We start from the raw sequence: 14592 nt of genomic DNA on the forward strand, positions 1-14592 counted from the left end.
GCATATGAACTAACCACATTCAAAATCACACCATCAACCTCCAACTTCAGGCTCATGATCCTGTCTGACACTCTCTTTACATCCAGAACACTTTTCACAAGCTGTTCCTTTAGGATTATCCCTACTCCATTTCTCTTCCTCTCTACACCATGATAGAACAGTTTGAATCCACCTCCAATGTTCCTGGCCTTGCTTCCTTTCCATCTGGTCTCCTGAACACACAGAATATCTACCTTCCTTCTCTCCATCATGTCTGCAAGCTCTCTGCCTTTACCAGTCATTGTCCCTATGTAGAGTCCCTACTCTAACCTCCACACTCATGCCTTTCCTTCTCTCTCGCTGCCTTCTAACCTGCCTTCCTCCTCTCCTCTTTGATGGTCTTCGACCTACAGTAGTCCAATTTCCACCGGCACCCTGCTGGTCAACAGCACCGGAGGCGGTCATTGTTAAACTGGGCCTCGACCGATCCGGTATAGCAATCAAATTTATGATCCGCATGATAGTTTTGGCACAAGTTTGATGCCGGATGCCCTTCCTGATGCAACCCTCACCATTTATCCAGGCTTGGGACCGGCACCAGAAGTACACAAAGTACACCCTAATGGCTGGTTTCTGTTTTGGATAGCAAATAAAATGGCTAAATTTTGATTGATGACATCCTGGTTTCTATAACCACCACTGTAAGGTAGTAAGTTTCTCTAGAACGTAGCATTTCACATCAAACCACTCTGATTGATTATTTTTACATATCAACCACTGAATTACGCAGAAATAAAAAAATCCCTTTAAAGACCTACCACTTAAATAGTCTAATGCACAAAAGAGATACCTATTACAAGAGTGTTCATATATATATATACTAATAACGTGCCCATGAGATATAATACCTTATGATGTTACATTTATCTGTAGAGATTATTTAATTAACAATATTAAGCTTAACACGAATGGCCTTACTATGTTTCAGTGACATTGCAAATTAGCTACCTGATGTTAGCTAACATTAAGGTTGTCTACCATGCAATTATGGCTAGCTAGCATGGCTGATCATGTGAACCTTTAGAGCTCCATCAAAGCTCTGGTCAAATGCAGTATTGTCTGAAGTAATGATGCAGTCATGAAAGAAGCATCTCAATAAATAAACCAAAATAACTCGCTAGCTAGTTTTCTAACTTTAGGTTTCCATTAGCTGACTTTACGGTCAGCTAACAATAGCTTAACACACTTAGCTTGCTAGCTGCAAGCTCCAAAAATGTAACGCTGGACCATTTTGTTTAAAGAAATGGCTTATTATCCCAAAACAGTCGTAGGCCGAAAGATCAGAAGATCTGGTTAATGCAATTCAGAACTGATTTATAAGGCTTGTAATGTGAACGTATGGGTATGAGTACAAATCAGAAGAAAGGAACGGACGGGCGGATGTGCTTTACTGTAAATCTCTGAATCTAGGGACGGGGGGAGGGATAAGAATGTGACATTGTCACACCACGTATTATGTGCCATATAAAGACAGCACACACTTAAACACTCGAGAGATACGCTTCAGTCTGAACTCTCTTTTACCTACCATGCCTCATCCTGACTACTAAGTGAATCACACTGAGTTTACAACCTTTGAAACTGGGGGAAGAAAAAAAAAACGTACTGGACGTCTGACGTGAACGTGTAGAGCTCTGTACATGTATGAACATATCTCAAATAAGTGGAAAATGGAGGGATTGTCAACAGGCCCTGCTGTGGCGAATGAGGGTTCATGCCAGCTTTGAAATAGAGGTTTGGATGGAGGACCTGGAGATGGAGCTAACTTCCTGTTCTACATTCCAGACGAGTGTTTGTGTGCCTGTTTGTGCGTGCGTATGCTATCCTAGACTCTGTGAGGCTACAGGCTTCACACAGCACCATGCTCCTGTTTGTCTGTCGATGTACAATCAGCCGTGTGTTTGCGTGACTGGAATGTAGACCAGAAGAACAGACTTGAGACCGGAGATGTGGAATGTTATAGTACTTTAGACATGCACTTCAACTGAAACCACTAACACAGCCAAGACATGTGCAAAAGTCAAAGACCACCGTTCACTTAATTAAATTGCAGTCAGAGTGGCCATTAAATAATTCATTTTTTGATGTTGGAAAAATTAACATTGAACAGGAAATTACATCATATATATTTTTCAATATTTATGGGTCCACCTTTACGTTTATCCGAGCCTCCAATGTTGCCGGACGATTTGCTTTCAGTTTTTCCAAACCTTAAAAGTTCAGTCTTAGAATTTGGTCGCATCTTCTGCTTTTCATGTCCAAGTATTCCCAAACTCATTCAGAGGTTTACAGGAGCACCTGCAGTTTTTTTCAGATTTGCATCAAGAGTGGAGCTTGATTTTCTCCCCTCTCTCTCAAAGATGAAAGCTTTAAGTGCTGTTTATCTGATGGGGACCGTTTTGGTGGTCCACCAGGTCGGGCAGGTGGTTGTTAGGAGGCTCTATTTTCTCTATCTTTTAAGAATTTTTTGAACTTCAGTTTTGGAAACTCTTGTTTCTCTCTTTAGGTGAGTAGGTTATATTATATCTAATCTACTCAGATATAAAGGACTCTGACTTTTGCACAGTAATGTATTGCCAAATTAAAACACACATACATGCAGACAGCACACTTTCATGGATCAAGGTGTGTAGTGCTGGTGTAGTTTGTACATGAGTGAATAATCGGTCCCTCGTCATATCAGTATTGATTTTCGAGTGATTGAGTGTCAAGGAGACTAGTCTGTGGATGCAGCTTGTTGGGGTAATACTACCTAAACGTTTGCCTGTCTTTAACTTGGAGAAATAGACAGATTTTCTCTCACACTTTATATGACTTTTGTAGCAATACGCCTCTGTAAATGCAGGAGTCTGTTCGTCCCCATAACAGACCGCCACAAGCCGAGAAATAAAAAACATCCTGACTAACATCGCATAGGGAAAAAGAGCTTCATCACATCACACACGGTGAACAGAACAAGCAGGATCATCCGTTTTTGATGACAGCAACCAGTAAGATCCCAGAAAAGAGCGTCGTCGCTCAGCGTATTGATGACATTGATAACATGAAGAGAAACTGAGGTTAGGCTTTAAACAAGGGCCGGCGCACGCGTACGCAAGGCAGACCAGCTCTAGCCTCGTATAACCCTGATGAAACATACTGGCCTTCCTCGATTGCAGACTGGCAGTTGGACAACTCCAGCAGTTTGAACATATGGCAATGGGAGCTGAGCACAAATTGTTCTATATTAATTCTAAAATGATTCTTGGTCGTTTTTTACACCCAGCATTACTGAAATGCCTCTTTGGATGGTCAGTGAATATAGACTGACTTGGGTCAACAAGTCTGAGGAAATATTTTTTGGCAAAACAAAATCAAATTTACACAGTTTTCCCTGAGATACTTGATCAGGCTAAGCATGTTTGGTGTCCAAGCTTTGCTTCTTTAGTTGTGGCTTTGTTTATTTGTGCAGCTCTTTAAGGCTGATGCAAGACTATTGGCTGTTTCTGCTGTTGAATTGTCTTCACTCTGTTTATTACATGATTCCTCAGTCCTGTTGTTGTATTTATTTAATATGAAAGAACGTGATCTAACAAAGCCGAAAAATGATCATTTTTTATTTAGGTTCTGTCACTTTTTTGAAGTAGAAAATACATGAATAGGAATGAAGAAACATTTTAACTTTACTCTGATTAAACCTGAATAAGCGTATTTGCGAAAAAAAATCCACCAGTAAAGGGAGCCGTGTGCATCATTTCTACAGTGGTAGAACTCAGAAATGCTTGCGTCATAACTCATAACTCCTTCAGACTTAAAGGAGTTTAAAATTATATCAAAAATTCTCAACACTGATCCACTTAAATGTGCCAGTGTTAGTTAATGGGCTAGTTTTCAACTGTAGTCCCTGAAACCTGATGTTGTCGCCCAGACACATCGAACAGTTCGCCCGCAAAGTTAACATTATGAGAAAGCACACGTTTATAATAATACATCATGTTAAAAAACAGCAGATAAATGGCAAAAAAATTGCATGCAGGCAAGTGCATGGAATAAACTTTGGTAGCACCAGAAAACCCAGCACAGCTAGCGTATTGTCGCTTTGGGAAGAAACCTCATATCTCCAAAATGGTAACTTTATAGGAGAACTTGAAATGAAAGTTAATGGAAAAATATTAATTTCCAGGTCATTTGGGCCAATTTCATTGAAGGTTTGCCATGCAAATGGCAAAATGGGTTTTATTATGCAAAAAAAAAAAATCAAGATTAAGATTTTTTGCAAGACAGCAATAATATGCTATGTTTTGGATGTGGGTGTTCTGGTCAGCAGCAGTGGAAGCTGTAATGATGATCCCCACCAAATCCAGTGGATACATGCTGAGTGACCAGCTAAACCAGTATTGGATCAGCAGTATCAGCATCAGCCCCTCTGTTATCCTCAAATTGCTAACATGTTTTATCCTTGCGGTCAGTCTGACCCCAGCGATATAAATTTAGCAAAAATATATCACCCCCCTGTGGTGTGAGCTATCAGTGGCACTACAGGTATGGTGAGGGAAGTTTTTGAAAAAAATGTGAAATATTGATATTTGTTTTGTTTTATACAACTAAAACTAAATTGACCCCAAAGTAATATCATCATGTTTATTTTACGTTCGCCCATTTGTCCCCTATTAAATTAGGAAACGTCATTAAATATGAAAAAAAATGACAGTCATTTATTTAGAGACACTAAATGGGGTCAAATTGACCCCAAAGATAATAGAAGGGCCAGGCCAGCTAGACTAAGCTTCTTTTTTTAGCTAACATGAATTTAATAACCACCGGTTAGCATCCTGCAGCTTCATCATCATATACTTCAACAACATCATGTCGTTGCACTGTCAAATAGACTTGCTCATGTCGTTTCTGACACTGTATGACATCCTGTTGTCTATAAAAATGCTAAGTGGTGAGTTATAAGGCATGTTTTACTTGTCAGCTACATGAGCTCTAGTGCAAAAGTAAAGAGGCAAACATGTCTTGGCTGATCAACTACATTTGGGCCAATGAGGGAAACTATGTTTGTTTTGTCATCACACTATTCCTTTAAACCCCAGAGCTACATAAAGTAGATGCCCCCATGTTTCAGGCCGGTTTTTACGAGGCTAGACCAGACCTCCACGGATTTCTGGATGGGTCTGCAGGTCTACAACTCTGTATCATACTCAAATCCATGTACATAAGCTAAAGTCGTACTGTCTGTCTTCATTTCAGTGGCAGTGTAGTCACAAGTGTCAGTCATACAGGATTGCCATGGAGATTAGCCTAGTTTAAGGGTGGGGAGGGTTCCATGACAACAGATAGGTTCATATACTCACACACACACGAACACACACACACACACACACACGCGTACACTCTGCCATTCGTATCGAACTCTGACAGACACGCCAAGCTCGATTCTTCTGTTTTCGTTCGGGCAGAGGTTCACCTGTTTGCATCTTGAAGAAGATTCCACCTCACACAGGCTTCTGCTGCTCATCCTGGAGCGGCAGCAGCACTCCTCAAACGAATGCTGGAACTATCCGCACAAAAACGAAAACCAACAAAAAAATATAAATCTAAATCAACCCACACAAAACATGCTGAGGAAAAAATACACAAGAGTTAAAAATTGTAAAATAGATATGTACAACTGTATTGATTATGTAGCAATTATTTCCACTTTCATACTTGTAATCAACAAATATATTGTAGCATATGATGTATAAAAGTACAAGGTGTTTAATTGTTTTATAAAGGAATTTAGTAGTTCTATCTGTGGCAACCTGTCTACACTGTACCAAATGGTTTGGCCCGCAATGAAATGCAAGCCCTCTTACTAAAGGCACAGTCACAGACACACCAACACAGTTTATTCTGCTAGATTTATGCAAGTCCCTTTAAAACAGGTCTACTTTTACTGCTTTTTTACACATTTGTTTATGTACAGGAACCACCAGCCCAGTTCTGTCACTGTTTGGATATTTTGGAATACTTTTGCTGCTATATTGAATTACTACTGCTATTATAAATAGGTTGTCACATTCCTCACTGCTGGTAACACTTCTTCTATTATTCCTCTTCCTTTTTTGCATTTGTTTAGCTTTTTTCTTCCCTTTTTTTTCTGTAGGTCAGACAGGATGGAGTTTGTTCTCACTACCGATGAATGGATCCTTCCGTAACCGTACTATGGCACTCGAGTGGTTTTTAGTTCTTGTTGTGGTTGTATTTTATCGTTGTTGTTATTTTATGAATAGTTAGCACCAACCTGTACAGTTTTCACCTTATCAGCACTACTGAAAAATGTGAAGGTGATGTTGCAGGGTTGCTGTGGTGTTGCCATGGTCTTGACATGATCTCACCATAGTGTCACTTGGGTAGTACCATGGTGCTACAATGGTGTTACTATGGCGTTACCATAGTGCAACAGATGATGTAACCAGGATATTACCATGGTGCTGCTATGGTGTTTCTATTGTGTTACTGTGGTGCTGCTATGGTGATACCATTGTGTTACCATGGTGTTACTATTGTACTACTATGGTTGTTACCATGGTATTACCTGAGTGTTCCCATAGTGCTATTATAGTGTTACTGTGGTATACCATGGTGTCACTTGGGCATTACCATAGTGATACAATGGTGTTACTATGGTGTTACAATGATGCTGCTATGGCTATACCATTGTGTTACCATGGCGTTACTTGGGTGTTAGCATGGTTCTGTTATGGTGTTACCATTGTGTTACCATGGTGTTACTATTGTGCTGCTATGGTTGTTACCATGGTATTACCTGAGTGTTCCCATAGTGCTATTATAGTGTTACTGTGGTATACCATGGTGTCACTTGGGTATTACCATAGTGATACAATGGTGTTACAATGGTGCTGCTATGGCTATACCATTGTGTTACCATGGTGTTACTTGGGTGTTGCCGTGGTCCTGTTATGGCGTTACCATTGTGTTACCGTGGTGTTACCATTGTTCTACTATGGTTTTACCAATGTTGTTACCATGGTATTACCTGAGTGTTACTGTGGTGCTATTATAGTGTTACTATGGTATACCTTGGTGTCACTTGGGTATTGCCATAGTGCTGCAATGGTGTTACTATAGTGTTACCATGGTGCTACAATCGTACTGCTGTTGTGTTACCATGGTGTTACTATGGTGTTACCATGGTATTGGAGTATTATTACCATCATATTGTCATAGTGTTACCTTGGTGCTACCACGGTGTTGCAGTGGTGCACTACAGTGTTACTGTGGTGCTGCCATGGTGTTGCAGTGGTGTTAACATGGTGTTGCCATGGTACATCATAGTGTTACTTTAGTCACTATGGTGTTACCATGGTGTTGCCATAGAGTGTCTGTAGTGTTGCCATGGTGTTACCATAATGTTACCATGGTGTCATTGTGATATCAGCAAGACATGAATGGTGACACCGCAGGACCCAGGAGGCCACTATGAGTACAGTCTTTATCAAACAGAAAGTAGAATCACAGTAGAGGAAGAGGGCTGGTGCAATGCATGCTGGGAGTTCTTAGAGGGGTCTCTCCAACATACCGAAAGGTTGGGCTGTGTCTCAGTCTAAATAAACTGTGCCCAATTTGTACTTCAGATATACTAAGTAATCATCTAGTTGCAATTTATTACAATGAAGGGGTAACTTAAGTATTATTGAGAAAACTAGTTTACAGAAGCTGTCGGCTTTGCGTGTCTACTTAAACGGTGGCCATATTATGAGTGCCATAATATATTGATATGGTAAGATACGATGTACCTTGGAAATCACTGTAGTGCTATATTTGCATTGATATCGTCATGAAATAAATTTTATATGATGAACTGAAGGGTTCTGTGTCTCGACATGTCTTGGCGGGAAAAGAGAGGGGTGGGCGATATGGCAAAAATATGATAACACGGTACTCGAAGACATTTCCATTATACATAGCATGGTTAACAGTTTTCAGTATGTCTGAGGTTTGAAAAGTTAGAACAGGAGAAAACCCAGTAGTGCTACTTTTTTTAAAAGCACTGTCAAAACAAATGAGGACAATGATTTGAAATCTGTACATCTGGTTAGACAGGACTAATCCTGCCCTCCTTGTACTGATATATGCAGTTGGTGGATGATGCCGATTAAGTGCTGATGATCCACAACATGCTCAGAAAAGTACTCTGGTGTATTTTATCACAATATGATGAAACATCATCACACTGTCCATCCCTGCTAACACATGTTGTTTGGCATTTCAAGTGTTTTATCACACAGGCTCTTTGCACTGATTAGTCAGCGTGCTTGTTAACTGATCTTGGCCAGTTGACCCCATTGATCTTCTCTCTGCACACAACACAGTCAAATGTTTAGTGCCGCGTCAGGCACTACAGCCCCATGTGTTTCTTGTGCAACTCCACTGTGAGACAGAAGAGGGCGCCAGTATTATTGTTAGCCAATAAGACAGCGTGCACTAGAATGTACATCTTGTTCCTTCCTTTCTGTGCTTTCCTGTAACCTGACTTGGGACATTGCCCACAGAGATTAGGACTCGGAAAGCTGCTCCTGAATCTGACTGCACACAGAGTTCGTCCCTGTCCTGAATCAGCACAGACTGATGGGTAATCCAGCTCTTCCTTTACTCTTGACTCATGTACATTGAGCTCTAAATTCTGTAGTGGTACACTGTGAGCCTAACAATGACTGCAATATATATATATATATATATATATATATATATATATATATATATATATATATATATATATATATATATTCACACACACATTGGGACTGGAGCCCATCCCAGCAGTCGCTGGGCGGAAGGCAGGATAGGTCGCCGGTCCATCGCAGGGCAGACGTGGCCTATATATGCCCTGCTTTGTACGACTTTATAGCTTGTTTTAATGCTCTTCTTTTATATTAATCCCTTAATTCCAGGTTTATTTCTTAGTTATCTTCTTCAATACTTACTATGATAATACACAAGAGTGAGTAACTGAAGTGTGGGTCCACTTTAGTTAGAGGGATTAATATTACATTTACAGTAAATAATAATGTTCCAGTATGAATCTTAGCAATTATACAAGTGTTGTTGTTATTATTATTATTATTATTATTATTATTATTATTATTATTAAACCTTGTCCAGGTGGAAAGTCCATGTCATATAAGGCCTTGTATTGGAAACTCTTTAATTCCGCTGTCCGTCCAAAACCTCCAACTTATTTTGGTCTTCAGCTATTTTGGTCAATGAAGCGACTGCACTGGAACATCGTAGCGTCACCACGCCATCCGTCTCCTTAGAGTCAGCCGCAGCGCTCATCCTGTGCTCTGATTGGTCGAGCTGAGCGTCAGTTAAGTCCGGCACCCACTGTCTAGCCGCTGTGTGGGGCGGGGCGAGCGCAGCGCACCGGGCTGCTATTGGACGAGAGAGAGAGACAGACAGACAGACAGACAGAGCTTACAGTTACAACTTTTGCAGTTGCTTCAATGTTCAGTTGTTTCATTTCTCTAAAATGTTGAATTCCTTATTTCATCATTTTTAATGTCCCCCAAATGTCGTGGCTATTATTTGTCATGTAAATAAAGCAGACAGAATGAAATGATTTGAAAAAGACAGAAAGAGAGATAAAACAGCAAGAGAATTGTCTGACAGAGAGAAAGAGTGAGTGAGGAAGCAGAGAGAGAGAGAGAAGAAGAGAGAGAGAAGCAGAGAGAGAGAGAGAGAAGCAGAAAGAGAAATAGAAAAAAGAAAGGAAGAAAGAAAGAAAGACGATTGAAAGAGAGAGAGAAGAATTAGGGAGCAAGGAAGAAATTAATGAAAGAAAAAGAGACTGAGAAAGGGAGGATAAAGAAACAGGAAGAAATTGTGAGTATAAGACGAGAGAGAGAGAAGCAGAGAGAGAGAGAAGAAGAGAGAGAAGCAGAGAGAGAAGAGAGAGAAGCAAAGAAAGAGAGAGAGAAGCAGAGAAAGAGAGAGAAGCAGAGAAAGAGAGAGAGAGAAGCGGAGAGAGAGAGAGAAGCAGAGAGAGAAGAGAGAGAGAGAAGCAGAGAGAGAGAGAAGAGAGAGAAGCAGAGAGAGAGAGAAGCAGAGAGAGAAGCAGAGAGAGAGAAGCAGAGAGAGAGAGAGGAGAGAGAAGCAGAGAGAGAGAAGCAGAGAGAGAGAGAGAAGCAGAGAGAGAGAGAGAGAAGCAGAGAGAGTGAGAGAGAGAGAGAAGCAGAGAGAGAGAAGAGAGAGAGAAGCAGAGAGAGAGAGAAGCAGAGAGAGAGAGGAGAGAGAGAGAAGCAGAGAGAGAGAAAAGCAGAGAGAGAGAGAAGCAGAGAGAGAGAGAGAAGCAGAGAGAGAGAGAGAGAGAAGCAGAGAGAGAGAGGAGCAGAGAGAGAGAGAGAGAGAAGCAGAGAGAGAGAGAGAAGCAGAGAGAGAAGCAGAGAGAGAGAGAAGCAGAGAGAGAGAGAGAGAGTGAGAGAGAGAGAGAAGCAGAGAGAGAGAGAGAAGCAGAGAGAGAGAGAGAGAAGCAGAGAGAGAAGCAGAGAGAGAGAAGAGAGAAGCAGAGAGAGAGAGAGAAGCAGAGAGAGAGAGAAGCAGAGAGAGAGAAGAGAGAGAAGCAGAGAGAGAAGCAGAGAGAGAAGCAGAGAGAGAAAGAGTGAGAGAGAGAGAGAGAGAGAAGCAGAGAGAGAGTGAGAGAGAGAGAGAAGCAGAGAGAGAGAGAGAAGCAGAGAGAGAGAGAGTGAGAGAGAGAGAATGAGAGAGTGAGAGAGAAGCAGAGAGAGAGAGAGAGAGAAGCAGTGCGAGAGAGAGAAGCAGAGAGAGAGAGAGAGAGAGAGAGAGCGCGGGGGGGGGGGGTTCTCTTACAGGGTGTTTTACTGCAGTACACCCCCCACCACAGACACACACAGACACACTGCGGATCGCGCTCTCCACCAATCAGAAGAGTTTTGCTCCGGTGACGCGCGCGCCGCTCCGAGAACAACCGGCAACTGGCTTCTTCACCCCATCAGCGCGCGCCTCAGCGGGATTCCTCTGAGCCCCCACAGCTCCTCAGCGCCGCGTTAAAGCCCCTCTCAGTTGCTGCGTCCCAAACAACAGAGCAGAAGACATGGCGAAGGACGACAAGAAGAACGAGTGGAAGGAGTTCTTCTGGAACCCGAGGACCCGCGAGTTCTGCGGCAGGACGGCGAGCAGCTGGGGTACGTCTGCGCCAAGCTGAGCCACACACACCGATCCCGCGCTCATACCCTCGCGCTCAGCGCTCAAACTTTCTCGAGGCTGACGCTTCCAGTTCAGCAGCCTCGCGCGAATTCTCCGCTCCACCTTAAACGGAGCTGCAGAAACAGCCCGGCGCGCGTGCAGGAGGTAGAGTGTGTCTGCTGCACCATTTAAGGTGGAACGGAGAATGGGGTAAGGATATAACTCACACTCTCAGGGTGATTTTATTCAGTTCGTATCTGTGACAGAGTTATTAGCGCTCGTGCGTGTACTGCAGTATTGCATTGCGGTGTTGGCTCGAGCCGGCGTTTTGATTTCCGCGTGCGCGAGAGCTGCAGAGTGACTGCAGCAAACTAAGTAAAATGCTTTCAGGAAAATAAAATAATAACGATTCTCAGCAGAGGCGCCCTGAAGCACGAGGCTCAGATTACTGCGGGAGAGAGAGAGAGAGAGAGAGAGAGAGAGAAAGAGAGAGAGAGAGAGAGAGGAGAGTAGGGAGAGTAGGGAGAGAGGAGAGAAAGAGAGAGAGAGGAGAGTAGGGAGAGAGGAGAGAGAGAGAGAGAGGAGAGTAGGGAGAGAGGAGAGAGAGAGAGGAGAGGAGTGATGGAGAGAGAAGAGTGGGGAGAGAGGAGAGGAGTGAGGGAGAGAAAAGAGTGGGGAGAGTGAGAAGAGGAGTGAGGGAGAGATAGGAGAGTTGGGAGAGAGAGGAGAGGAGTGAGGGAGAGAAAGGACTCCTGAGGGAGAGAGAAGAGGGAAGAGAGGAGAGTGGGAAAAGAGGAGAGGAGTGAGGGAGAGAAAGGAGAGGAGTGAGGAAGAGGAAAGAGGGGAGGGAGAAGAGTGGGAAGAGAGGAGAGGAGTGAGGGAGAGAGAAGAGAGGAGAGTGGGAGAGAAAGGAGAGGAGAGTGGGGAGAGAGAGGAGAAGAGTGAGGGAGAGAGAACAGAGGGAAAGAGAAGAGTAGAGGAGAGAGAACAGTAGAGAAAGCGAAGAGCGGGCAAGAGAGGAGAGTGAGAAGAGAGAGCGAGCAGAGGGAGACAGACAGAAAGGAGAGTAGGATGGAGAGAAGAGTGGGGGGGGGGGGAGAGAGAGAGAGAGAGACTGCAGCAAGAGCTGAAAACTGTTGCAGCATCAAATCTGCCGAGAATGCGGCTGTAGGTGAGCAGCACACAGTGTTCGGCTCGGTCTCACTCAGCCGTGTTAAGATAGATTAGGGCTGAGAGACACGGATACAATCAATATCATGCTATTTTCCAGATTTATCACAGTAGCAGATGATACCGTTAGCATTACTAAAGCTAATAAACCTGCGCTGGGCACTGCCACTCTAGATGCTGCAAGAATGTCTTTATTAACCTTTATGCTGGAGGATTAGAGAAATCTTCCGTTTTCTTGTATTAAAATTACAAAAACAACAACCGTGCCCAGCACTGTAAACACTACACAGACAGAACCCACGTCTCCAGGAGGTCATTTATTTCATTTTTAGGGATTTGAAACCTTTCCAAACAGTCTGAAGCACCCAGTAAATGACAGTTAACTGTCCTGGATACACGAGTAAAGGGCTCAAAATAGAACTAAAAAGCTAAAAATGAACCTCTTGGCAACAGAGGTGCTGCTATTTTATGAGAATTATAGTAGTACAGATGAAGGCCTGTCCTCTGCCTTCACTCTGACTGGACTACAACAAGCACTGTATGTTTTAATTCCAACACTGAATGCTGATTTTAATGCTTCACATGGCCTGTAAACACTTTTGACACTAATTCAACACTGTATGTCCTTGTTTTACTACACTAGGTGTCAATTTGGCCCTGTTAACTCAATATTAAGCATCAATTCAATGATAATTCATCTGTAAACATGCTCATCATTGGTGCAGCTTTAGCAGTGTGAGTGGAAATCTTGCACGAGTGAATTTAGCGTATATGCTTACTCAACACTAGATGCTGATTATACAGAGTTAGAGTTCGTTCACATTACAGGAGCTAATTCAACACTACAGATGTTCATTTCAGCACTCTGGGTGTTCATTCAGCACTACAATACTGTTCTTTGAAGTGATCCATGTGCTGCGCCACCTACACCAAAGCTAACAGTCAAGTCAAGCCAAGTCAAGCCAGCTTTATTGTCAATACTACAATATGTACAGAACATACAGTGTACTGTATGCATTACTCTCAGACCCCATGGTGTAACAATAACATTAAACAGACTGTAAACTTGAAAGGTGTGAATTTAAATAGACACTAAAAAAACACTACACACCAATCATAAAAATAAACATTGATTGTAGAAAAATAGAATAATAAAAAAATAATATCAATAAAGTATAAGAGGTCCTGAAATGAACACTAAAGTGACATAAGGCACATAAGGTCTGTGGGTATAAATAGTGCAAATATAAACAGTCGTGCAGTTAGACTGAGCTTATGGAGCAGTTAAAGTGATGGGTGCATAACAGCCCCTGAGAATGTCAGAGTTCAAAGTAGGGAGAGAGTTGAGCATCCTGGCGGACGAAGCTGTCCCCCAGTCTGCTGGTCCTGGCCCGGAGACTCCGCAGTCTTCTCCCTGACGGCAGCAGGCTGAAGAGGCTGTGGAGTGGGTGAGTGCGATCACCTGCCATGCAGAGGGCCTTCCGGGTGTTCTGAGGGAACACACTGGACTGAGCTCAGGACAGTGCGGGGAATGGGTTCAGTCATAATCTCTGCTCTTCGTAGAAGAGTATCTTTAGGACTGACCACTTTGTAAACTGATATAAAGTTGATGAAAGTAAGTTTGAGTAAATGTGAGGTCTTTTCGCTGCAGCACTCACTGGGCTTTCTTCATGTAATCTGAGGGAAGGATCGTGCTAGTTGTAATGCAGCCGCAGCACCTCCTCCATCTTATGTATTCTGTGTGTGTGCATGTGTGAATTAGTGTAAGAGGTAATCCCGCTTTAATAGGCTCACTGGTCGTCTTGCTGTTGAGTTGCTAGGACGAACACTTCAATTCAAAGGGTGCTCCTTCGGACAGATCTGTTAATAGATCTTAGCACAGAGTGACAGAATACAGGCGGTGTCTGTTACATTACAGATAAAATCAACAGTACATTTTGGTGCAGTGATCACTGAAGCTGATCTTTTTGTCCTATTGCTCCTATATAAGCAGTTCATTTTTTTTACTTGCACGTAATAGGGATGCATCGATATGGGAATTCTGGGCCTGTGGTGATATCCGATATTCTTCATGTGCATTTGTGCTGATGCCAGTACATACAAATGTATAAGAAATTAAAAGAAAAAATTGGTTTAGCAATACAGAGAAACATAACCTCCACTTCTGGAGGGTTACAGCTCCAGGGTCTTTTC

General features: G+C 42.6%; 1 protein-coding gene across 3 annotated transcripts in view; it reads left to right on the top strand.

Moving 5' to 3' along the window:
* Positions 1 to 10899: 10899 nt before the first annotated feature.
* The window catches only part of atp1b2b (ATPase Na+/K+ transporting subunit beta 2b), a 29932-nt gene continuing 26239 nt past the window's right edge, over positions 10900 to 14592 (top strand). The window contains exon 1 of one of the 3 annotated variants that reach the window (XM_037533358.1): positions 10900 to 11228. In XM_037533358.1, coding sequence (XP_037389255.1) covers positions 11138 to 11228 — 91 coding nt within the window. In that variant the 5' untranslated portion in view covers positions 10900 to 11137. The remainder of the gene's footprint in view (positions 11229 to 14592) is intronic. The other 2 variants (XM_017700325.2, XM_017700333.2) reach the window with 2 other exon arrangements.

This window comes from Pygocentrus nattereri, chromosome 23 (genome assembly GCF_015220715.1).
Source record: "Pygocentrus nattereri isolate fPygNat1 chromosome 23, fPygNat1.pri, whole genome shotgun sequence".
NCBI classification, from domain to species: Eukaryota; Metazoa; Chordata; class Actinopteri; order Characiformes; family Serrasalmidae; genus Pygocentrus; species Pygocentrus nattereri.